The 25,211-nt window shown below is 41.6% G+C and overlaps 2 protein-coding genes across 2 annotated transcripts; one reads left to right on the top strand and one right to left on the bottom strand.

Annotated features, from left to right (window-relative positions):
* Positions 1 to 897: 897 nt before the first annotated feature.
* On the top strand, positions 898 to 18,172 carry AK3 (adenylate kinase 3). The gene is made up of 5 exons (XM_065661170.1): positions 898 to 1,234; positions 5,594 to 5,713; positions 9,064 to 9,236; positions 11,235 to 11,353; positions 12,699 to 18,172. The coding sequence occupies exons 1-5, from the start codon at positions 1,087 to 1,089 to the stop codon at positions 12,820 to 12,822; spliced, it is 684 nt and encodes a 227-aa protein (XP_065517242.1). The 5' UTR covers positions 898 to 1,086; the 3' UTR covers positions 12,823 to 18,172.
* CDC37L1 (cell division cycle 37 like 1, HSP90 cochaperone) lies at positions 13,154 to 24,761 on the bottom strand. The gene is made up of 7 exons (XM_065661169.1): positions 24,617 to 24,761; positions 22,910 to 23,191; positions 21,429 to 21,516; positions 18,457 to 18,572; positions 18,084 to 18,206; positions 17,065 to 17,220; positions 13,154 to 16,262 (listed from the first exon to the last, which is right to left on the bottom strand). Exons 1-7 carry the CDS (start codon positions 24,719 to 24,721, stop codon positions 16,161 to 16,163), a joined length of 972 nt encoding a protein of 323 aa, XP_065517241.1. The 5' UTR covers positions 24,722 to 24,761; the 3' UTR covers positions 13,154 to 16,160.
* Between the last annotated feature and the right edge of the window lie 450 nt (positions 24,762 to 25,211).

The following is a 25,211-nucleotide window of genomic DNA, read 5'->3' as shown; positions in this document are numbered from 1 at the left end:
ATGTTCTGCTGTAGCTGTGAATCACTACATCGTATTTACCAGAAGGAACTGCTGGATGTCATTTGGAAGATGTCATCTGTAGTGAAAGGACAAGGGGTAATGGATTTAAATGTAAGCAGGGGAAGTTTAGATTGGATATAAGGAAGAAGTTCTTTATTGTGAGGGTGGTGAGGCCCTGGAATGGGTTGCCCAAAGAAGCAGTAAATGTTCCATCCTTGGCAGTGTTCAAGGCCAGGTTGGACAGAGCCTTGGGTGACATGGTTTAGTGTGAGGTGTCCCTGCCCATGGCAGGGGGGTTGGAACTATACCATCTTAATGTCCTTTCCAACCCTAACCATTCTGTTACATCATGATAGTTCAGGACTGAGAGTGGGAACTGGCTGGGGCAGGGTTCCGGGGAGGGGTGGGGAGGGGGTGGGGAGGAGAAAGCAGCCAAAATGGGGCTCCTGGGAATGGAGGAAAAGGGGGTTGATCAGAGCAGCGATGCCGTAATGCTCTTTGCTACTTAATTTTCTAAATGAGATTTGCTTTTGGCTCATAGAATCAAGTAGGCTGAAAAAGACCTTTAAGATCACCAAGTCCAACCATTACCCCAGCACTGCCAAGACCACCACTAAACCGTATCGCTGAGGCTTTTGAAGACTTCCAGGGACTGATTCCACCCCTTCCCTGGGCAGCCTGTTCCAATGCCTGATTAACCTCCCTGTGAAGAAATATTCCCTAATATCCACTCTAAACCTCCCCTGGTGCAGCTTGAGGCCGTTACCTCTTGTCCTATCACTCGTCACTTCGGAGAAGAGAACAAACCCCACCTCACTGCTACCTCCTTTCAGGCAGCGGTATTTAACGCTGTTCTGGATGTCTGTTCATTTTCTTTTCTCCCCTTCCGGTACTTCTTCGTCAAGCCTCTTCCCTTCGCGCCCTCGCTGACAGCCAGACAATCTGCCACTGTCGCCGCTTCTTTTAACCCTGGGACCGAAAAACCCTCGGGTTCCCCCTCCCCATCCTCCCTCGGGCGGCCGAGGCGGCGCTCCGCGGGAAGGCGGCGCTCAGCCGCTGCCCGGCCCCTGCCGCACGGCCGGAGCTATGGTGGTGCCGCCGCTGCTGCGCGCCGTCATCATGGGGCCCCCGGGCTCCGGGAAAGGCACCGTCTCCGCTCGGATTATCAAACACTTCGGGATGAAGCATCTCTCCAGCGGCGACCTGCTGAGGGACAACATGCAGAAGAGGACAGGTAGGAACGGCGACGGTACACAGCACAAATTGAGGGGGGAGTCGGGGGGGGGGGTGCGGGGCGGCCGCCTGTCCCCCCCGGATCCTCCCCGTCATCCGCACCCCCCCCCCCCTCCGCCTTTGGAACCGGCTCCCCGCAGCCTGTCAGGAAGCTCCTGGGTGACACAGTCCTGCTCCGCCTTAGGGGGGGGACGACACACGACGTGGTGTTTCCGCCGCCCCGCTCATTCCCGTCCCTTCTCCCCCAACAACCGGGCAGCCCCTGGAGGCTTCTTGAAGGGGGGTTTGCTGCTCCCCAGTCTTTGTGTTACCCCTGCCAAGTCGGGCGTCTTCCTGGAGGGCAGAGGCCACCGGGGTTGGCCTCAAGGCTTTAGTCCAGGAACGTTTAAAAGCTGTCACTTGGCATCCTCTGTGTAAGCGTGAACTATCTGGGGTTTGTCCCGTTTTCCGTGTTCTGCAACACCTACTTACTTCATCTTGGTGCTGTTTGTAAGCAGCGAGTGGGGTTTGTTTAGTGTAAAAAAGTGGGGACTATTTTAGGTGTTTGATAGTTTTCCAGCTGAAACATCTTTAAAGGGAAAAATTCTGTTTTTAACAGATGGGGCAAGAAGAGCTCTGGGCTGTGTGACTTTTTAGGTGACAGCGGTACGTAGAATTGCCAGCTATTCCAAAAGCCGAAGGCCTTGCCCCAGACTGGCAGGTGTAACTGTAGCGGTGCTTTCCAGAAACAAGGGGCAGAATTTCTCAGACTGCCTACCTTGTGCTTTTAATACTGTTGCTACCTCACAGCAAGTTCATACCATGCTTAGATTTCAGCATGGTCTGTGTTTGCCTGCAGTTGCTTGAATTAGGTAATGATGTGAATTACACTTAACTGTATTATATAGTCCTGGCTTGACGTCTGGCTCTGTTGAGATTCCACAACCCCTCTCTCTGGTGGAGTTTTGCAATGATGAAAGGTTTCTTCCAGACTTCCGCGTCTGCTTTTCTTCATGGTGGGGCTGAAAACCTTGTAAGAACCATTTCAGATTGCACGGGATGAAGTGACAGTATTGTTAGTTCCAATACTTTGAAGCTGCAGGGGACTGTATTCCCTTGTAAGTATCACTGCAATATTATGGTTAGGTAACTGGCAAACTTCTTGGCTTTGGAAGCTTATAAGCACGTTTGAAGGTGAAGAATTATCTGTATTATGAAATCAACTGTGATGTGATTTCCACATCTCTTTTCACATGAGTTCTGTTTGCTCTGTAAGAACAATGAATTTGGCTCAGTTGACTGACTTTACTACAGCTGATATCTACAAGTTAAACATTTGCTAGAAGCACCACCAGTGCAGGCATATCTGATCACATTAACGCTTTTTCTGTGTGCTGGGTTGTGCAAGCCTAAGTTTTTATTTACAGAGGGTCGCAAAAGCAAAATAGTAGCTGTTAGAAACTTTCAGCGTGTGTGAGACCTCATGAGAAAGGAAGGTGTTCCAGAAGATGAAGGAAATACGTTATTTACTAAATACTTAAGGTTTTGTGCTCTTTCATTACATCTTGGAAGCAAGATCAAAGAACGAAGCAGAAGGCTGTGTGAGAAGAGGAAGTTGCAAGTGGAAGTACCCCATTGCTTGATTTGAGGAGGGATCCAGGAAGTAGTGGAAGAAGTGATTTGGCAAAGTATTCTAGGTGGGTTCGATAGATGAAAGAATGTGAAGGAGAACCAAGATGCGAAATGAAAGCGTAGCAGACGTGCTAAAACCCCAAACGTGAGGAGGGAAGCCAGTGGAGGGTATAAGAAATTGTAAGTTTGTTCTGAATTGGCTGGTGTAGAACTTGCATGAGTCTGCTACAGTTTTTCATTCACAAACTAACCCAGATGAAGCTCTGTTTTAATTTTACTGGGAGTCATTCATTGCAGAAATGGTCTCCGAACGATTGAGATGGAATACTGATGTCGCAGGAGTAAGATGTACGCTGGTGGAGGGAGAAGGACTGAGAGGCAACTCAGAAAGCTCTGACAAGTTTAGTCAAGGCAAAGAGTTTATGAGTTTTGATTGTCACAGAAAAGTCCTGCAATTCCCAGTTCTTTGGAAACAGTGTTTATAAGTTGGGCATTTAAAACACTTGGAAAAGTAAATATAATCAACAGTAGCTATACAGAGCCATTTTTGGCACTTGCTGTCTTGTGAAAATGGACTTTGTCTATTGAAGAGTCCTGTTAAATACGTGAGTGTCCTTAGCGATCTGCAGTTATTACTATGTTCTGCTGCTTTGCAGAGTGGAGAGTCTGTGATCACCTCTCTAGTACTAAGCAACCTTTTGTCTGAATATGGCTAGAGCTTGTGTGCTGTAATCTGGTTAGGACATGCCAATCTTTTGCAGAACTGTAAAACATACATACCTGTTATCACCTAGGCAGGGAAGAGACCTGTGTTGCTTTTAATGCCAAAGACTGCCATGCCTCTAGCGGTTTCGGACCTAAGCTGAGAAGAAATTAGAACAAAATAAAACCAACAAAGCCTCACAGATTCCAAGCCCCAACAACAGGGAGAGGAGAAAAGAAAAAGGGAAAAAAAACCAAAAAAAAAAACAGGCAGTTGTGGTATACAGACTTCTTGTCCTGACATATAACTATTTGTGCCTATTTTTTTTCTTCTGCAATGGTGACTTTCTGAACAACCTGAGGTTTGTAGAGAGAAGCAGCTTGTTTCCAGCTCTGTTGGTCTTATAATAGGACTTTACAGCTTGCCATACTCCAAACCTCTATGGGCCTAAAAGCTCATCTGTCTTTCCAGAGTATGTTAGTTTCATTATCAACCCTGCCTTCTGCATACTCTTAGATCATTGTGGCTAGAGCAGTCCTGCAGTGTAAATCAGGAACAGATCCATGCATTGAGGTACACATTAAACTATCTAGATGTAATCCTCCTAGCCTCTACTTTCGCAGGGTACGTAGTTCAAAGTGCACTAGAATAACAAACAAGGTAAGACTTGCTGATCTCAAAGATGGGAGGTAGGAAAAAGAATAGAGACTTCGTATGCAGGCAGACTTTCTCCTCCTTTCCAGTTTGTGATGTGCTGGAAGACTCCAGGACTCCAGCGTCTGATTATTTTCCACATTGTGCGGCTTATTTGACATCTGATTGAGAGTGCATAGAGCCCAATTCTAAATGGTCTTCAGGGTTTTCAAAGCCTGACTATATATGTGAACACCCAATGAGGGGAAATTTTCCCTTTATGATTTTTTTTTTTCCCCAGCACCCACACTACTGTTTGCATTATTTGAGGGCATCTCATGCTTTTCACTTGCCTCGTCTGAAGAAGGGCATCTGTGGTATTGAACGTTCCACTACTGCATCAAGTGATGGGACTGGCCTTCTTCATTGCTTGCTGCTGGAAGTGGTTATATTTTGTGTTGGCATGCCAGTCCACCCCATTTTCTCTTCTGTTTAGCTTTCTGTAACTTGATCCGAATTGGCTGCAAGTAAAGGCTTCCACAGATCCGCAGTAAAACCAGCCTAGCTGCTATTCTGGGTGACTTATGTAATTGGGTAATTGTTTTATAAATGAAGGCTACATGGACTTTTTGCCTATGATACAACCCAGGCAGATGACTTTCTTCCTGAATGTGCCTGTAATTTAGATGAGCTACAGCGTGCTACTGCCTGTCTTGTGGAAGCATGGTGTGATATCCGGAACTGTGGTGCGTGGATGGCATTTTAGCAAGCCAGTGGCCTAAATGACTCATATTAAAGGTTATTCAGTTCCATGGGAAAATACTAGTGTCTGCATACTCCAATAAATAGTTTACAACATTTATAAACATGCTCTTGTAATTCTAGTATCACAAAAATACGTATCTGGCAAGCATGTTCCACTGCATACTGCTCTCTTAAATACCGAAGGTGTCCCTCTTCATAGTGAAGTCACAAGTTAGTAACTAGCCGTTAAACTGAGAAAATACTTCTCTTGACAGGAAATGTACAGGCTGATATCTTAACAAATGTATCCTTTACATTTTTTCTTTTGAAGAATCTTTTACTTAATGATGTCTCCCAATTTTATGTTTTGGAACCTAGTATTTCAAATACTTACCAATAAAATTGTATGGAGGGTGTGGGGGTAGAGATGTGCTGAATGCCCTGCTGACATCTGTGGAACTACAGACTGATCAAATTAATCTGATAGGTATTTGCATGACCAGACTCTAATGGATCATCTGTTACTGAATTTCGGTACTGTCTGCCTTGTTTACAGCTTTACAATTCTGTGCCATCCTGATCAAAACAATTTTTTTTACAGGCTTGTGGGCTCTTTTGTGCTTACTGGAGGTCAGAGATAGTGTAATGTGACTTCTCTTACTTTCACAGAAGTTGGAATCCTTGCCAAGTCCTACATTGATCAGGGGCAGCTTATTCCAGATGACATCATGACACAACTAATGCTGAATGAGCTGAAAGGTCTAGATCAGTACAATTGGCTGTTGGATGGTAAGTTAGCATGTTGGATATCATTATATATGGAGAGAAAATCTGCACTGGAAAGCTTGAACTGCTTTGGTCACAAGTGGTTGGCTACACTCCAGTAGCCATCCTTGAGTAACTGCAGAGTGTTTCTTGCCAGCTTATAATGAAAACTTCAGCAGCAAGTCTGCCACAGTTTCTTTGGCTGTAAAATGCTTTGGGTGCGTCATGCCTTCAGAGTGTTCCAGGAATGTTTAATTCATGTTGAAAAGGGTAGTTGAATACTCCAGTAAAATTTCAAAACTGGCAGTTCTGGTAATCCTTACACTTTATTTCTCCTTTGAAATATGCGTTGAGAAGTTTCTGGTTTTTAAAAGCCTTTTCTTGTTAAAGTCCTTTGGGAATGGAACACTGGGGGAATGGGACTGACAAATTATTTAGACAGAAAGGTAGGTATGTGGTGCAGCAACATGATAGGTATGGAAAGCAAGTACTGCAGCAGTGCAGTGTATAATAAATCACTAACAAAAACACTGCTTGACTGCTGTGAAAGGTCTCTTTCATTTACTCTTTGATTCTTTTCTCTAGGGTAAGTTCTGCAGTTGCGCAGCATAAGCATACTGCTTCAGCATTCACAGCAGAGGCAAAATGCATTTGCTGCCATCTTCATGAACCAAATGGAGATGGCTGAGTACTTTTGTTATCCCAGCCCACGGGAGAACAGTTGTGTGTGCACCACAAAGATAGTGTCTAGGCTGGATGTGTGTGGTTTTGGATTCTAGTCACAACCTGTCTCAGTAGATAAAACTAAGAAGATACTGGTGTTGCTTTTTGTTTAGTGGGAAGTGTAAAGTCCACCATACTCTGTGGCCCTTGGTGCTTTAATTGTAATTCCTTCAGTACAGTGATCTGTTCTGGTGGTTTTAGTCACAACTATGTTCCTCCTTACTGAAGACAAAGGCTTAATTCGCACAGTGAACATCACGATGAAACTTAGTCAGTAAAAGAAAGACCTGCAGATGTTTTTTTTCTTTAGTTCCAGGTCCTGTGTACATACAGTTTCAGCCTTGTGGGTCTGGATACTTCTACAGTATAGCTGGGCACACTGGCAACTCTTTAACAGGAGAATGAGGTGCAGACTGTAATTCTGCTGCATGTTAGCATGCTGCCCTTTTTAAACTTTTGGAGCACAAATCTAGTTTGCATCAGGATTTCTAATGGGACTCAGTGAATTACACTAGGAATAGCTGGCAAAATTGGCTCTGTAGGAACAATGCTGTTCTGTTGTAATATGTTAACCAGAAAGTCGTTAGTTTGGTAACTGCAGCCCAGAACAAACAGCTGAGGTCAGCTTTGCTGAGCTGCTTGTATGCTCACTTAGCCAAATACCCATTTCCCCTGTCTGTGATAAATTGGTGACTTCTAGAGTCATAGCAGATATAGTAGGCTGAGGCACGTGTGTGTGGGTATGATCTGCTTAGACTGATGTACCGTATAATTAGGGCATTTTTCTCTGCGTTGCTGGATTCTCCATATTTCATCACATTTTGTAGATCATTCTTTTTCTGTATTGAGAAAGCACTGAATGCAGGAAACTGAGTTTCAGCTAAACGCTTTTGTAAAGGCACTTTAATTTTTAGAGGAAGTTTCTCGTTACTAAGTCACAAAGTAAACTCCTTTTCCAGCTGCATAACTAGGATGTGTGGTGGCTGACTAGCTTGTCAGCAGTAAGAAAGAACAGCAGTGCTGGAGTCCTGGCTCTCCCTCTGCTCTTGACATTTAGAAGCACTTCTGTGAAATAATGTGAACGTGAGAGAAACAGGATGAAGGGCAGTTGGTGACTGTGATGCAAACCAGGTGCATGAGACTTAACGCACAAGCAAGAGCTTGGTCTGAGTTAGTCAACGCTTTGCTGTTGTGATATGTTAGACAAGACACAGTAGCCGTAAGACTTTTCTTTTTTCTTTCTTTTCCTCTTCTAAAACTAGCTCTTGGCTGGTTCCTTACTCAGGAGATGGCCTCATCAACCAGAGTTACACAGAGGAGTGTTTCTTAAGTTTTACCCATCAGTACTTGCCTTTATGGAGAAGTTTACTTGTCGTATACTGAAAATTACAAGCTACTGAAGAACATGAGACTGTGACAGATCTCTGTGGGCAGAGGTGTTATTCCAGTGAATCCAAGGTGCAGTAGCATGTTTTGCAATAGCTTTGACCACTAAAGCTCTTGTGGTCAATTTTTCATTTAAAATTCTTTTTTTAGACCTTGTTTTTCTCATTCTCTGTTTCCCCTGCCACCCTTTGTAAGTTCTACTTGATTTCTGTAACAGTAATATGTGCCTTTGAAGGCATGCTACTGGAGCCATAGAGTTCATGCAGCAAAATACAGTGTCTTTTTAGTGAAGAGGCAGATTCCTGTTCAGCCTGTGTTCTCACAGTCATCATCCCTGAGGATAGTTCTGTGGCATTTCACGACACAGACCCAAGTTGATGCAGAGACTCAAATCCTCATTTATTACCACCGAGCCTTTTTTATCCCCTTGTTCGGTACTTTCCCAACCTGCACATACATACAACGTTCCATCTTACTGGCCACTGTGAAACTCTCCAGGTAAACAGTCCAATCACAATGTTGCAGACCCCTCACAACCCCCACATCCTCTGGCCTCCAACTGAGATTCCTGCCACAACTACATCCTGGCCCATTCCTCCCAAGGCTTGCTTGTTTAACTTCCCTGGCCTTCAATGTTACAACTCATCTCTCAAGGGCTTGTCAAGCACCAAGGCCTCAGAGCTCATTCCCAAACTCTTTTTCATGCAAATCTTATCACCTTCACTCCCCACATAGTTCCATACCCTAGACTTTACAGAACTCTTTCTAAAGTAACTCTTTTATGTAAAATCGATTACGAACTGCCTCTGGTAGATACACTGGGCTTACCGTGACTAATAAAATAGGTTTGTAATGGTCACTGCCTTAAGCCAGACACACACAGCTGTAGAATTGAGTTGTTACAAATGTTTCTAGAGTGTTCCAGATCTGTGAGTAAACTGCCTGTAGCTTTTATTGTTCAAAATGCGTATACAATGCTTTTATTCAATAGAGTGGTATGTAGTGCATATGAGTGTATGGTCTTTTTGTGTTAATTTATTACACTTTTGGAAAGATATTAACTGAAATGAGGAAATTGAAGCTTGGAGGCACTTACCAAGGTGAAGTGCCATGACACACTGGAAAATCTGATGTCTCCTCAGCCTTTGCAGTATGACAATGGGTTTTTTTTCTGTCTGACAATTATTTTCTCTAATGACTGAATCCAGGTAATGTTCGCTATAACTCATCCTTTGGATTTTTATGGAGCTGTTTCCTTTAAAAAGGTTTCCCCAGAACGGTTGCTCAGGCAGAAGCCCTGGACAAAGAATGTCAAATAGACACTGTGATTAACCTAGATGTGCCATTTGAGACCATAAAATGTCGGCTAACAGCACGCTGGATCCACCCTGCCAGTGGCAGAGTCTATAATCTGGAATTCAGTCCTCCCAAAGTGCAGGTAAGCAATACACGTCGGTGTTGGCACTAAATAAATGTTGTGTTGCATTTGGTAATTGCAGTAAACTATCATCTGCATGTGTTGCTGCAAAACACAGTAGCTCAGAAGAAAAAGGTACTTTTAGTCTCTTAGGGGACAGAACCCTTCTGTAACAGTCTGTGGAAATGTGACCTGCTAGGCGCTCAAGCTTAGCTAAAATGTGTTTGTCTCTTGCAGAGCAGAACACAACAGTGTTTTCTAAGTCCCTGTTAAAGCTGTTCACTGATCTGGAATACTGGCGTAGGAGTTGGGTATGGTTTTGGCCTGTTCTGCAAGTTTGCAGCCTGTACAGTTCAAAATGTAGTTTCTTTTTCCTTCCTCCAGAGCACTCACTCTTTTTATCTAGGAAGCACAGTGAATCACCAGTCAGAGCAATCCACTTAATGCTTTCCCTGTGTTTGTATTTAACCAGGACAGGTATTTTCAGGGGAGCTGTTGTTGTATCGCAAAATTTGATGTAGAAACGTGCCAGTCAGGGAATCTTCTCAACAGATCAAAGGGGTTATAGCTTGAGATATCCTAAGAAGGAATAGTAGACTTGAAGATAATGATTGTACACTGTTACCTTAACATTTCTCAGGAACTTGGAGTAGCCTTAGTGCAACTTGGCTTAAGTTGCATTTCATCCTTAACTCTTAAGTAACTTACCCCTTGTGACATCGCATTTCACCTGGAAGCTCTATTAAGTTACACCAGAAGCTTAGCCGGCCTTGTAGTTTTTTTGCATTTCAGTATTTTCAGTGGATTTCAGGAAAAGAGGTCAGCTGAAATAGCTGGCAAGCACTGGAAGAGAGCAACTGGAATCACTGCAACGTAGAATTATCAGACCTACCAAAGAGTGGGCTTCAGCTTTGCTATTAGGAACACTCCACTCTACCCTACACTAATTAGCGTATCAGAACATAGTAAAGTAAATTGCACTATGTGTTACCTAATAGACCTGCAAAATATTTACTTACTAAACAGAACTGAAAAATTACAGCTTTAGAGTTAATGCACAGCTGAAGGCTTAGTATTTGATAGGTACAATTCAGGCATTAGTATGGCTGTGTGCACAGATGCTAGAAATAAACACTCTGTTTTAAATGACTGTGTTATGTAAACAAGGTAGGTTTGGCCATGTAAATCCATTTCTAATAAGATACAGATGTTCTGAAACAGAATTCATTCACACCTTCCATGAACAGAGAAGCTGTAAGGAGGAACAGAGCCCCTTATAGCTGTGGCAAATCATATTCTGTCCTTAGATGCATAATGATTCAGTGCATCTAAGGAGGAGACAAATTTTCTGACACTAGCTAGTCCTTCACAGGATATGCCAGTGGTCAGTAATTTCTTCAATCATTGCTGGTTTCAAGGCCTAAAAGCTTTGTAATCACTTAAAACACTTCAGTAAATTGGAGGTGAAAAGTGCAGTAAAGTAGGACCTGTCATAATTTATGTCATTAGGTCCCTACCTCTGTTTACTGAATCTTAGAAAAACTTTGGCTAGCTTTTATGCCATTTTTTGTACAACTCTTGATGTTGCTCTTATATTTGCAACTTAAAATCAAAGAGCCATTAACTCATTTCCAATTTCAGTATTGTCAAACAAAGGTCCAACTGGTCTCTTGATTGCTTCCTGTTATGCAGGACTGTGTTACCAACAATGTGTTTTTCCCTCATATACAAAGGTTTTGTCTACATATTTGCCATATTCAGTGAATGTTCTAGAGACAAATTAGTTGAGTTACTATGACCTGATGTTCATTGCTAATACTGAGAAAATATTTTTAACTAATGGACTGTTTTACTAGGAAGTCAACATTTTATATTCCAGATTAAGATATGGACAGCAGTCTTTCTGTTTATAAGCAGAAATGTACACCTTAACTAACTGGAAACTAATCACAATAGAAAGCTACACAAAACATACTTAGTAACAAATACACACCAGTGTTTGTATTAAACCATGATTAGGGCATTGATGATGTTACTGGAGAGCCACTTGTTCAGCGTGATGATGATAATCCAGAGACGGTTATGAAGAGGCTGCAGGCTTACGATGCACAAACAAAACCTGTTCTAGAATATTATCGGTAAGTAGTAAAATCTATTCTCCTACAGTCTAGAAATTTCTTCCATAATAGTATAGTGAGGAACAGATCTCTTCAATTACAAATGCAACAGTGAACATGGTATGAGTAGCAGTGTATCTTTCATCAACTCAGTAAGAAAACAACCCAGTAAAATGAGTGTGTTTTCCACTGTTGCATGAAGCCTTTTCAGGAACCTGCTTACCAAAAGAGCTATTCACAGCAGCCATATTTACAAACAGCATTATTCAATACATTATAGTACTGTTATGGTGATGTAGCTCTGGAGAGTAAGGTAACAGATATAAATCTTTTTTTTGTTTGTTTTGTTTTGTTTTAACAGCATTTTCTCTTCTGGGTTCGTAAGTAGAAGCCCCCCTAACAAGGGCAAGGGGTCAAGAAATGTTACACAAACAGAAAAACTGTTAATGAGGATTTAAAAGTGGCTGCTCAAAGAACAGGACCTTGATGGGCAGAGTTAGTACGACTCTCTGTGAATAAGCAGCTATTTCAGAATACTGCCATTTGCACATTGAACAAATTATTGGTTAAGAGCCAAAATTATACATAAATTTTCTCTTAATGTAAAGCGGCAAATACCACATTGCTAACATATAGATAATAGTAGGTTACCATGTAGAGCTCTGCAGTCTCTTCTTGCCTAGAGAAATAGATTGGACTCTCTGACAAGATCCTAAAGTAACTGTCCCTTCTCTGTCTCCATATTCACCACCTTTCATTATGCTCTATGAAAACTGTTGAGCAGAAGACTAGAAGCTCCATCTTTGGAGCAGTTAAGTTTTAAACAAGATTTTCTGGATTGACAAGTATTTTCCTGACTTTAGTAGCTTTCTGAAGTAAGAACGGCTCAAAGCACCACAGTAAGACATAGGCCTAGGCTATTATTAATAATAACATACTTCACAGATGAAACTAAGTGCTAGAACTAATTCATAATTTGATTGTGCCTGGTTCTTTTGCTTGTTCTGATGCAACTTATTTGATCCTTGAGGTGTAACTTTACAATACTTGGGTCAGTCGCTATGGTTTGAATGACTGCTGTGTAGTATGTGCTGTGTGACTCCATTGCTTCTTTTCATTTTTACTCTTCATAGTTTGTTATAAAGTACTTTGTGGACAGCTGTCAGTTTTATGAACTGATATGGCCAATGGCTCACTGTCTGAAGAACAGAGTAATGCCTGTATTCCCAATGTTATGGCTGTTACTGGTGTTAAATCACATGCATATTCACACACTCCTCCTAGGGCAATTTTAAAGTGAGGTAGAGGTCTTGGAAAAAAATAAGCAATTTGATTTCTGTAATGTTTTCTTCTTTTTCTTCCTTAGGGAAAAAAGGTTACTGAAATCCTTCTCTGGAACAGAAACAAATAAAATCTGGCCACATATCTATGCTTTCCTCCAAACCAAGTTGCCAGATGTAAACCAGAAAGATGCTGCCACTACCAGGTGAAAATAGGTCTAACTTCTGCTCATCTGTCATAGTTCACACTTGACTTCATGAGATTCAGCAGTCAAGGATTTCTCTTAGGTAGCCTACCAGACTGATCAGCAATTAAAGTCCAATATTGTCCTTAACTTACATTATGATAAAACTTTGTTGTGTGTGATTCTCACTTTAATGCTGTAATTTTTTTATGTTAAATATACCTAATTTTTTAATATAGTACTTCAACAACTTTTAATATAGACTTCAACAAAAGCAGCTGCTCTTGTCTTTTATTCAGAAAATATTTATGTTTGCAAATACTGACTGGTGAAGGAAACACATTTCAGAATACAGCTTAATTACAAAGCACATTTATTGATTTACTCACTCATGAAATGTAGGGTGAATCAATGGTAACGACATGAAAGCACGTTTCTGAATGTGTGATTAGTTTGGGCCAGCCAGAAACCATGACCACTATTCTGCAAAAGGCCATTTCAGACCGGAACTGGCGTACATACATATTCTCATGGAAGACAGTCACCTTCTTCCAGCTTTGCTTGCACATGTTCCTTGCTGGATGATTGGCCTTATTGCTATATTTCTCCCCACAGTGCAGCTATCGGGCATGGAAAGTGGAGTTTCACTGATGTGCTACACATTTGGTAAAGTCTCTGTCTTTGTGCAGCTGTCCAAGCCATTATTTGTAAGAAGACAGCAAATACTGAATAGATCAAGTGTAATCTGGTAAACCTGGAGCTACATGATCCTGACTAGTGAATTCATCTTTTCTACTATCTTCAGAAAAAAACCTGCTCAACCGTGCAGGTGTCAGAATTTCCAGTGGTCAAATTAATTTTATCGTATTATTGTAGCAACTTTCATTGCAGCATTTGCACTGGTTTTCATGGCTTCGTATTAAGAATTCACATCTCTTGACCAGCTCTTGTTTTTATTTATTCACAAGGTAACTGGAATTACAAAACTCCACAGGCCACATTTTTTAATAGTCTAGGTAACGAAGATATTGCTATTTTTCAGTGAACTCTCCTAGCCCTTTTTTTTATGCTTACCAGACTGAGTTTCAAGAAGAGTCAGCAAAACCTGAGAAACAAAACAACTCTGCCTAGGCAATGTCTGAAGTAGCTGTGTACTACTCATGCAGGTCCCAATCTCCTTTTGCAGTGATTGTTTGGAGACAACTACAAAGCTGTTGTGGTGACATACCCTGGACTGACTACATTTGCAAATCTAGTTTTAGCGTTATCAACATTGAGACACATTTGAGTCTAAAAAAGGTGGTCATTGTAGAATTTATAAAGCTTTCTCATTACTACAAGTGCACAAACTGGCTGCAGCTATCACTGCAAGCTGTTTTCCTTGTATTTTAGAGAAAGTTTGCCAAAAGGCTGACCACTTGTACTTTCATCTTCATAAATGTCTATATGGAGGCTGTAGACTAATTGAGTTTAAGATATCACTTCCTTAGAAAAGTCACGGAAAACAGCAGCTACCACATTACAAGGAGAAACCCTCATACACTGCTTACCTCTATTTATGCATCTGATTTAAATAAAAAGCAGCTACGCTTGTTTTTTTGCCAGCCTACGTAAGTTTCAGTTAGCTGGAAGGAGAAGGTGGTGGGGGAACCTCCTTATGCTTTGACACTTATTCCCAGACCATCCAATTTTACCCCCTTAGGAACTTTAAAGATAACTTCCAGTCTATCACAGGTTGCTGGATCAGTATGGCTTTACTGCTAATGGCAGCAATTGCAAGTCGCTGTGCTACACTGCCCTTACTACCCTTATACATGACATTCAGTTAAAAACAACCTGAACTTATTACTAGTTTCCCTTAATAATTAACTAATTATTAAGGAGGAGGTGGTGTTTACTTAATCTCTCTGGAGTATCTGTCAAAATATTTACTACTGAAGCTGGTTATCTCTAATTTGCATTTGGGACAGAGCTGCTGCCTGCTCCTTTATCCTCTGTCTGCAAGAGAGCTGCTAGAGAGCACAAGGCACATGAGAAACTACTTCTGCCAGTGGATCTGGAGTTCTTACTTTTGCTACTGCTTTTGTATGAATACTCGGTCCAACTAGGTACTGCAGACTTAGACTTTTCCTAATCTTTCCTGTAGCCAAAGATGAAAATTACTGGATCTCAGGGCAGTTTTTGCCAGAATTAGCAACTACAGGTAGACTGTGTTCATCAAACTATTGAAATCTAGATACCTTCTAGATCTTACATATATTCAGAACAATAAAGGATCCAGAGTGTGTGCCAATACCATTATTTGAGATACAAGATGTCTTCCACTGAAGTCTTTCAACTGCAGTATGTTTTTATAGACAGAACTGCTGTAATTGCAGAAAGTTAGAAAAGCACAGTAGAATTTTGGATTGCAGAGGTTCTGTGGGAGGCCTTGTCTAGAAATACTGTTTTTATAATTAATAAGATTTCTTAATAATTTTCCACTTTAATAGTTTTGAGCTGGCAATGTCAGAAACCCACTCTAGTAGGATATGAAATGATCTTTCACACCCTGCATGACACCTTACTCTATATGAACTGTGACAAAGCTTCTTGTATAAACTGAAGTCTTAGCCTAATCCTAGTACCTCAAGTTTTATCGATCCCCTCCATCAAATATTTCTCATCATAATGAGACTTGATTTAAAAAACCTGAAGTTAGCACTTACAGACATGCGTTGCTTACATTTTAGGACAAAACAAAGTTACATTTAATGAAAGCACAATGTAACATTTAAATCCCCTTAGTGGAGGTAGAAAGCCAGTGTTTTAATCTAATCCATTCAGATCTGAAATACTGATACCAGATATTGATTTATTGCTATTACTGATAACCAAATTTGAGAGCTTATAACGTCAGCAAGGTAGCATGAATACAGTTCTGATCTCCAATATTCAAAGTAAAACATGTCCACATCTGTAGTAAGACAATAGCAGATTCTACCAAGAATCTACTGCTTCTTGTAAACATTGTATTTGTGCAGATTTTTTTTTTTTTTCATACTTCAATTTCTAAATTCATAAAGGCAAGGTTAGTAGCAGAAAATGCATCCGGTTTCACATTCGGCAATATGCTCTTCAAGGACAACCAAAAACCTAGCAGCACGTTTTCAAACAATATTACAAGTTTTTCTGAATTACCCACCCTTCAAAACTCCATCCCCCCTAAAACCAAACTAAACAACAACAAAAATCTGACACCAAAAATAAAGTGCAGTACCCAGAAAAATAAATGTCAAGAAAATAGCCATGTTTGTTTCTTTGGGGGGAAAGTAAGAAAAAAAGGGGTGGGGAAAAGAGTACTTGGCCTCAGTCTTATGATTACTATACTATGTCCATCATTTTGGATTCTTCTTCATCTCTCTGTATCACAGAGTTGAAACTGCAGACATCTGTGTCTATGGAACCTTGTAGACCACTTGTGTTCTGCAACAGATGAAAATTGACAGTTTAATTATTTGTAACTGTATATAGGGAGGGAAACTTTAGCTGAAGTTTGACTTTTTGTGTTGTCCACAATAAGATGGACAAATTTGCAACAGTAAGGGAATAAGCTCTGCAAGATTCATCAACCAGTATTATCTTACTGTGTCAAGAATTCTTTAAATTTGCTTGTGTAGCTTGTATTTGGGCTCAGTATTTCTTGCACTTGACTGCACATTTACTTAAAATTCAGCTGTTGGCTCTTACTTGAGAGGTACTGTAATCAAATTATTTCAGATAAGCAGGCTGATTGTGACTGCTTCCCTAATAACTAATTTTTGACAGTCTTGTAAGTTGCTTCTTGACTCCCATCATGTGGCCAATGGCAGTACTGTAACAGAAGACCTAAGTATCCTCAGTTTTCTTTCATCACACAGGAAACTTTCCTTAGGCCTGGCTTCCCTGAATGATCTTATGAACGGGATTAGTCCCTTTACACTGAAAGCTCATTTCACTGCTTATGATAAAGACTGTGAATACAATTCTAGCATCTGATCAGTTTTATGATGCAGTGTTTATTTTAAGCATGAAAATGTAAGAGCACTGAACTAACACTCTTTTGACCTTATGCTGATACTTTCTGAATTCAGCAAGTAAAAAGAAAGCCCATATACGCCTCGCATACTAATAACACTGGACACTAGCAATTCTAGAATAATCCTCTTTATATTTCAGCTTTATATTACAGCTTCTCAAGGCAGGACCTAGTCCTACTTTAATTAATTTCCAGAAATAATAAACCTACCTGTGGAAAAGATGTCAGCTGTCCTACCAAACCAGGATTGACACTGAGATCGTGTACTAACATAGTTTGAAAGCCATGTGATTGTGACCATATTCTCACTCTTGTCTTGAATGCCTCAAGTTCATTTTTAAAAGCCTCAAAATAGCCTTCTCCTGTCTGCAAAGAGAAAAATTAAATATTTGCACTTCAGCCAGATTTACTTTTGAGTTCTAAGCATTCACAGTGCTGAAAAAAAACCATGCAGTAATGCATGTTATACTCTTCGGGGAATAACAACTGTGAACAATTTAAGAATAATGTTAGTCAACTTAAATTTCAGGTAGATTTCCTTTTAGAACAATCTGTAGTATTTATATGTAGGAGCAAAATAACTGACTTATCAAAGGACATGTTCTAATAAACCTAATTTTAGCCTTTATTCAAGCTCATAAACAAGTACCCTTTAGAAGCACAGGTGCCTGTTGCAGCACTCCGGTCAAAAGTAAAGCATAAACTGGCTTGCACTTTAAGTGAACTCCTTTAGGTAATACTGAGACCCATCAGTCTCGGATAACCAAATACAGTCTACAGCAAATCAGTTTCAGACTTACTGCATTTCTCCTGCATGGCTATGGATTGCTCTATTTCAGTAATGAGAAAGGAACAGTAATTTGGTCCCCACTGTGAACTGCATATAAATGAGAAATTGTGACAATATATAGGTATGCTGTGAAAACATAGGTGTAATTAGTCCTTAAACTAGTCTGCATTTGCTTTTGTTATTTAGCTATTAATTGTCCCCGTGCTGTGTCTTGCTTTCCCTCTGCGATAAGCAAAATACACTAAATTTTCAACGTCAGAATTGGAATTACACCAACGTATTCTGTCTAGGAAAGAATTGCTAACAAAACACTTTCCCATAAACCTAAGTCGGTCAATAAAACATTTAGCTTTTTATGGTTAGGAAGAAACCACCTCTAAACCACTGCTCCATTGTACAGCATCAGGATTTTCTTCCATCTTTACCCAAGTTGACTTACTTTGGCATTTTGGAAAAAGAGACGAAAACAACCTCTTGGATCCACATTACAGCTTCTGGCAATTTCTATAATAAACTGCATTACAACTGCTTGGTGTGCTACTTGCTCCATCAGAGCTCTTTTCTGAGGGGGGGAAAAAAAGTTACAATTTAAAGGCATTCCCTGTGATTATATTTCTGAAATTCAGCACAATTTTCTTTGTTGCTAAACAGATGATAACTGATGCTCACAAAAGCAAGGGGCCTCATAATATATTGTGACAAAGCACTGAAGTCAAGAGAGGGTGGGAAGAACAGTTAAACAGCTAATCAAGTTGGTCAGCTTTTCTATAATGCATGTGGGGTGGGAGACAATTTAAGCGTCTTTTTCATACCTGTTCAGCTTCTAGATGAAAACACCACAACATAAGATACCTAGATGTTTCTTCACATACAAGATATGGGTGATCAGACAAAAATCTTTGACTATCATCCCATCTGCTCAGCATACCTAGTAAGAGGAACATTGTTAAAATACTCTAAATGGATTACTGAGTTAATACATCAAGGAAGTTACTTGCATTGACACCCCAGTATCTTTAATACCATTGCAATTTACTGACCTCAGAATGACAGCATGCAGCTAAATTTGGGGGATTTATTTATATATCTAACCAACACTTAAAGATCATTACAAGAAGGTATAATCGGAAGACACTAACAGTAGATCTTAACAATCACAATTTCCTGTATTTTAATACATCTCTAGCATTGTTATTTTTAATCATTTCTCATACTCACTAACAAAGTGGTGTAGTAGCTATTAATTACATCAAATAGTTTAAAAAGTTTATGGATATTTACATTCAGTGATTCTAGCAAACACAAATCCTCTAAACACTTGCAAATAAGAACACAGAAGTGTGTAATCTATCAAAAATGAAAGTGCTTCTAACACATTATTTGCTAGTGTTTTAGAAAATCTTATTACAGGACCAGCTTGATCTCAAAAAGCAAAGCCACAACAGTATTGGCAAGTTAACTAGAAGACTGAATTGTGATAGCACGTAAATAGCTGACCTTAAAATCAATACTCAATACTCAGATGACTTCTTAAAATTGTCCTTCATGACAGTCACTGACAGTCATTACTGGCAACACGTACCAGATGTATAGCTTTACCCGTCTATCAGTGTATAATTATAACTGGGCTAAAGATAATTCAGTGGTAATGACCTAAGCTAATCTTAAATCTAGCAAATGCCTAAAGAGAAAGCAATGGCTAGTATTTCTTTTGGCTGTTTTCAAGAAAGTTATTTTGCTAAAGTTCTTTATTACTTTGAAGCCAGAGCAGGACCCAGAAGCAGGGCTTATGTAGTAGGGCTAGTGAAGTCCACACTGACCCTTGGCAGCAGCTAGCACAGAACAAGTGATTTGAAAAGAGCATTAATGCACTGCCTCTTTATACAATGGACTTACATATTTAGAATTAAAATAACATTACTTTGAATTTAGGAGGCAAGAAAAAAAAATGACCTTCTGTAGTAAGTTTGGTTCTGTAAAAAACTTAATCTGAATTTAGGCAACAAAGTAATTGTGCCGAGCTCTTAGCTAGGAAGTCTGCATAAAGCCTCTTTTTTTTTTCCCTCCTAAAATACACAGCAGGGGAGAAGTGTTTTACTTCTGCTATATTACACTTGGCAGTTAAGGTATTTGACAGAATCATAGAATCACAGAATGGTTTGGGTTGGAAAGGACCTTAACATCATCAAGTTCCAACCTCCTGCCATGGACAGAGACACCTTACATGAGACCATGTTGCCCAAGGCTCTGCCCAACCTGGCCTTGAACACTGCCAGGGATTGAGCATTTACCACTTCTTTGGGCAACCCATTCCAGTGCCTCACCACCCTAACAGTAAAGAACTTCCTTATATCTAACCTAAATTTCCCCTGTTTAAGTTTGAACCTGTTACCCCTTGTCCTATCACTTCAGTCCCTGACGAAGAGTCCCTCTCCAGCATCCCTATAGGCCCCCTTCAGGTACTGGAAGGCTGCTATGAGGTCTCCACGCAGCCTTCTCTTCTGCAGGCTGAACAGCCCCAACTTTCTCAGCCTGTCTTCATATGGGAGGTGCTGCAGTCCCCTGATCATCCTGATGGCCCTCCTCTGGACTTGCTCCAACAACTCCATATCCTTCTTAGACTGAGGACACCAGAACTGCACACAGTACTGCAGGTGGGGTCTCACAAGAGCAGAGTAGTAGAGGGACAGGATCACCTCCTTCGACCTGCTGGTCACGTTCCTTTTGATGCAGCCCAGGATACGGCTGGTTTCTGGACTGCAAGCACACATTGCTGGGTCATGCTGAGTTTCCCAACACCCCCAAATCCTTCTCCGCATGGCTGCTTTGAATCACTTCTCCACCCAGCCTGTACCTGTGCCTGGGATTGTCCTGACCCAGGTGCAGGACTTTACACTTTGCATTGTTGAACTTCATGAGGTTGGCACTGGCCCATCTCTCAAGCCTGTCAAGATCCTATCACTGCTCTTTGCATATTCTTGACAGTGTTGTGCCTTGACTTGCAAGGCTTGCTAAGGCTAACATGACCAGAAACCCTTTCTTTGAAACAGTTTAAGGTCCTCAGAAGCCAAACAGCTTAGTAAAAATTAGTTTGTATAAAGAATTGAATTTTTCCAGCTCAGTCCTGTTCTTGATTGTTCTGGAATTCCAAATACGGCTACACTACACCACACTCTGAAACCAGCCTGTAGCTAAGAATGGAAAACACTTCAGAGAACCGTGAAAATTTCAGATTACTTTTTAAGATAAGTTTTGTGCTTAACTGTGTTGAACAATTATGACAGAGCTAAAGTGACACCTAGTGGATAATTAATTTTAAGAAATGCACAATTCCATGCACACATACCCTTAGTAGCCATTTACAAACATTTTCCTTTTCAATCATTACCCTTGTAGCTTCATAGCTTTCAGAAAAAAACTTACTAAGACAGGTATGAACTAGCTCGTGCACTGTTATAAACAACGTATCTCTATGAATGTCCCTGCCTCTTCCCTCTGAACAGCAGAAAAAGTTGCTAGAACTGCAGTTTTCAGGGGTGAAGTTCATTTGAGTATTAATTCTTTTTTAATTTTTTACTGGTTACAGGAAGTAAGAAGCTGCTAACAAACAGTTTACACCTTATTTTGCTTTGAAATTATTACATGTCCTGATAAAATAAAGCTAAACAGTCTGTTAGCCAGATCTTTCATTTGTTAGCATTCATTCTGTACAATAAATAGTAGTAAACCTACACAAAATTATGCAGAAGTCTTAATTGCAAACTGCTGGAAAAAGCACACTCACCAAAGTGTCTGATCTTTTGTTCATGTTTTTGCATAAGCGTTTCAGACACATCTTCATCTTCTGTTTTTCTTTTTTGATTAATAAAACTCTGAGGAAGAGAAAAATTGTACTATCTCAGGAACTACAGACACATCTTTCTGTGATATACAGAAGTATTATAATATCTTACTATTTAAAGAGCTATGCTCTAGTTTTAGAGCCATGTCGTACTTGAGAAGGTTTTCTTTTAAAGAGTGCATTACCTAATAACAGAGTGTACAAGTCTCATTATAATCTAGAGAACTCTCAGAAACATTTGTCCTTAGACAGGAACATCCTGATCTGTCTGTCAACAATGAGAATCAAGTACATTGCAGCCTGGATGCAGCTAAATCAGTGAAATTAGGAGATACACTAGCTGTTCACATTAAATAGTGAAATCAAAGCCACAATTCTACTTTAAAAAAAAAAAAAGGCTGTGCTAGATAATCTGTATTAGAATAATTATTATTACAGGCAAACAGTTTCTCATTTTAAGCATTTGGCACAATAGAGAAGCACACTGTGAAGAAACAATTATTTAGTGCATTTAGGAACATTTGCATTACACAGAATCATGGAGTGGTACAGGTTGGAAGGGACATTTAAAGATCATGCAGTTCCACCCCTCCCAGCCATCGGCAGGGGCATCTTTGACTAGACCAAGTTACTCAAAGCCCCATCCAACCTGATGTCTATTGTTTCCAGGAATGGAGCATCCACAACTTCTCTCAGCAACCTGTTCCAGTGTCTCACCACCCTCTTCATAAGAAAATTCTTCCTTATATCCAACCTAAACCTATCCTCTCATCTTAAAAACATTGCTCCTTCTCCTATCACTACAGGCCATCATAAAAAAATAATCTCTTCATCTTTTTTATAAGCTCCCTTTATGTATAGAAAAGCTACAATAAGGTAAATATGGCCTTCTTTATCCTTCTCTTGTCCAGGTTGAACAAACCCAACTCTCTCGGCCTTTCTTCACAGGAGATGTGTTCTATCCCTCTGACCATTTTTATGGCCCTCCTCTCGACCTGCTCCAACAGGTCCATGTATATCTTACTGGGAATGCCAGAGCTGGATGCTATACTCCAGGTGAGGTCTGACAAGAGCAGTTGAGGGAGAGAATCACCTCTCTCAACCAGCTAGCCATGCTGCTTTTGATGCAGCCTAGGGTACAGCTGGCTTTTCTGAGCTGCAAGTGCACACTGCCAGCTCATATGTAATACCTAGGTGACCCACACAAGTTCTGATCTTTTGGTAGAGAAATGTCATCTGGATTTGTAATACGAGTGCAGCTTGCAGCTTGCTCCCTTTCATGAGGCAAAGTAATAAATAAACCATTTAGCCCACACTGTAGTTTTGTGCTGTGCTGGACACAGAAGACTTTCAACACTAGTAATAACTAGAAAGGAAAAAAAAAGGGTAACACTTGTTTTCATGCATGCTGATATGGGTCATACCTTATTAAAGACCTCCTTACTAACAGGATCTGTGTTCCATAGGTTCTGGTTTTCCCTCTGGTTTAGTGCTTCTTCTTTTCTTCTCCACTCTTCCTCTCTCCATCTCAATTCTGCAGCTTCAGTCTTTGCTTGAGCACACTCCTGATCCCAGGATTCTGAATTATGCAGTACTAAGCTACCCAGTTTTTGCTGGGCTTCTGCTAGGTTCCAAGTACATTCTACAGAGTGCTTCACAAACTCTTTTTCTTTTTGGCAGGCCAATTCGATCCCTTGGCTGTATGTCTGTGAGGAAAATCAGACATGCTATTTATGGAGGGAAAATTGACAGTTTATAGTTGGTATAGGAGCAGACAGGCCTAAATCCCAAAGATAACGCACCTGGAAGGCACTTTAGATATACAGCATTATATTCAAAGGAGCAATGAAGCAAGGTATTTTACAGCTAAATGGTTTTTATAAAAAAGCTTCTAATGCAAGCTGTCTTTAACTTCGTTTAGTGCATTTGCAAAATCACAGATCATGCACTGCTATCAGTAACAGTCTCCACGCTGTAAAAATCCTTTTGACACAACTAAAACCCCACTGGCTGTCTTTGGGCTGCAATGCTAGAGAAATACTCCAAGTGCGAGAATACTGTGAATACACGCTTCTGAGAAGAAAGTATCAGTTTTGCGATGTCAGATCACAACGGTAAAGTAACTGCTGCTGCCTGTATTCCAATAAGGCTTAGTACCCAGCAGGTGGTACCAATAAGGTACTAGTACCCATCTTCCCTTCAACTGACAGTAAAAGTGGAATTTAAGTTATCAAGTGGCTGAGGCCCAGCATGACCACATGCTCCTTTTGGTCAAATCTACTGAGGAGGTCACTCCTCATAGCTGGGAGAGAGAAGTGACCTCTTAAGCAACAGTGCCTCCATTAGTTTCTGTGTTCAGGAAATTCACACTTGGTAACTTAAGAAATTATCCTCTTACATGGCATACTCTGTGCCTTCCCACCAAGAGTGGAGAAAAAACATCCATATGCATTAGTTCCTCAGCCTTCCTGTGCTGCATTATGAAATCTGTGTTGCTGATAACCTCTGGCAGGGAGACATGAAGGACGACACAAGTTGTGAAAGCTTATTTAAAGGAAACTTTAATGCAGGTACATCAAACCTCCTGAGCCAACTTTGTCTGGGAACTGCAAGACTCTTAATAACAAGATGAAAATGTCACTGTTTGGAAAACTAACGTAATGGCAGCTTCTTGCAAGAACACGCAGGACTCCTGACAGCGTATTCATACAACGCCAACTTGCTCTAGCCAACAGAGAAACGCACCGCCCATAGATCTGGTTTTCAGACACCGGGATGCTGGGTGAGCTCCAGCCCAGCTCGCTGCACACCACTTGTCAGACACGGGACAGTCACTCGCGGGTCGGGGTACGCCGGACCCCGCCGCGGCTCAGCGCACCTGCCGCTCCTGGCGTGCCCCGGGGCAGAGCAACGGCCCCGCGGGGGTGCGGACACTTCCGCACACCCCCACCCCGACACGCACCGGGCCCCGCGGTCCCCTCCGCGCAGCGGAACCGGGCTGCGGTCGCGGGGCAGCCGGGGCGCACGCAGCACCGCCCCGCTCCGCGCCGGCCGCGGCGGGGGAGCGGCGCCCCCGGGGGTGGGGAGCGGCGCGAGGTGCGGGGCAGCAGGGGTTGGGGGCACGGATGTACCTGCACTTCCGGCAGGCGCTGGCAGGAGGCGGGAGCCAGCCCCCGCTCCTTGTCCTCCTCCGACGGCGAGCCGCCGTCCCGGCAGCGCGGCAGCCACACCGCCATCCCCGCCGCTCGTCGTCCCGTGCCTCCCCCGGCGCTCGCACACCTCAGCGGAAATGAGGCAAGCGCCACTTCCGCCGGTCCAATCGAGCGGCCGCGCTCCCGCCCCCCCCGCCGCGGGGCGGGGCCTGTGGCCGCGGCGCTGCGGGGCGTCATGCTGGTGAGCGCGGCGGGCGGCGGGCCGCTGAGCGCTGCCCTGGTCGGCGTACCGTGTGCCGGGCCTCACCGCGCCGCGGAGGGGCGGCCGTGGCCCTGGAGCTACCGCGGGCGCTCACAGCTTACACGCGTGTGTAAATGTACGCCTGTGTGTATATATATATGTACACGTACATATATGTATGCCCATATATACATATATATGTACACGTACATATATGTATGCCCATATATATATATGTACACGTACATATATGTATGCCCATATATATATATGTACACGTACATATATGTATGCCCATATATATATATATGTACACGTACATATATGTATGCC

Source organism: Lathamus discolor, chromosome Z, assembly GCF_037157495.1.
Source record: "Lathamus discolor isolate bLatDis1 chromosome Z, bLatDis1.hap1, whole genome shotgun sequence".
Lineage (NCBI taxonomy): Eukaryota > Metazoa > Chordata > Aves > Psittaciformes > Psittacidae > Lathamus > Lathamus discolor.
This window is presented reverse-complemented; position numbering and strand designations above follow the sequence as displayed.

What these genes read in the sequence shown, in the direction of transcription:
- AK3 (XM_065661170.1), top strand. Translation starts at nt 1,087, where the DNA reads ATGGTGGTGCCGCCGCTGCTGCGCGCCGTCATCATGGGGCCCCCGGGC. An exon ending in GTACAATTGGCTGTTGGATG is followed by an intron (nt 5,714 to 9,063) that starts GTAAGTTAGCAT and finishes TCCTTTAAAAAG; the next exon opens with GTTTCCCCAGAACGGTTGCT. An exon ending in CCTGTTCTAGAATATTATCG is followed by an intron (nt 11,354 to 12,698) that starts GTAAGTAGTAAA and finishes TTTCTTCCTTAG; the next exon opens with GGAAAAAAGGTTACTGAAAT.
- CDC37L1 (XM_065661169.1), bottom strand. Translation starts at nt 24,721, where the DNA reads ATGGCGGTGTGGCTGCCGCGCTGCCGGGACGGCGGCTCGCCGTCGGAG. An exon ending in TCTTTTTCCAAAATGCCAAA is followed by an intron (nt 17,221 to 18,083) that starts GTAAGTCAACTT and finishes TTCTCTTTGCAG; the next exon opens with ACAGGAGAAGGCTATTTTGA. An exon ending in AGCTGACATCTTTTCCACAG is followed by an intron (nt 16,263 to 17,064) that starts GTAGGTTTATTA and finishes CATCTGTTGCAG; the next exon opens with AACACAAGTGGTCTACAAGG.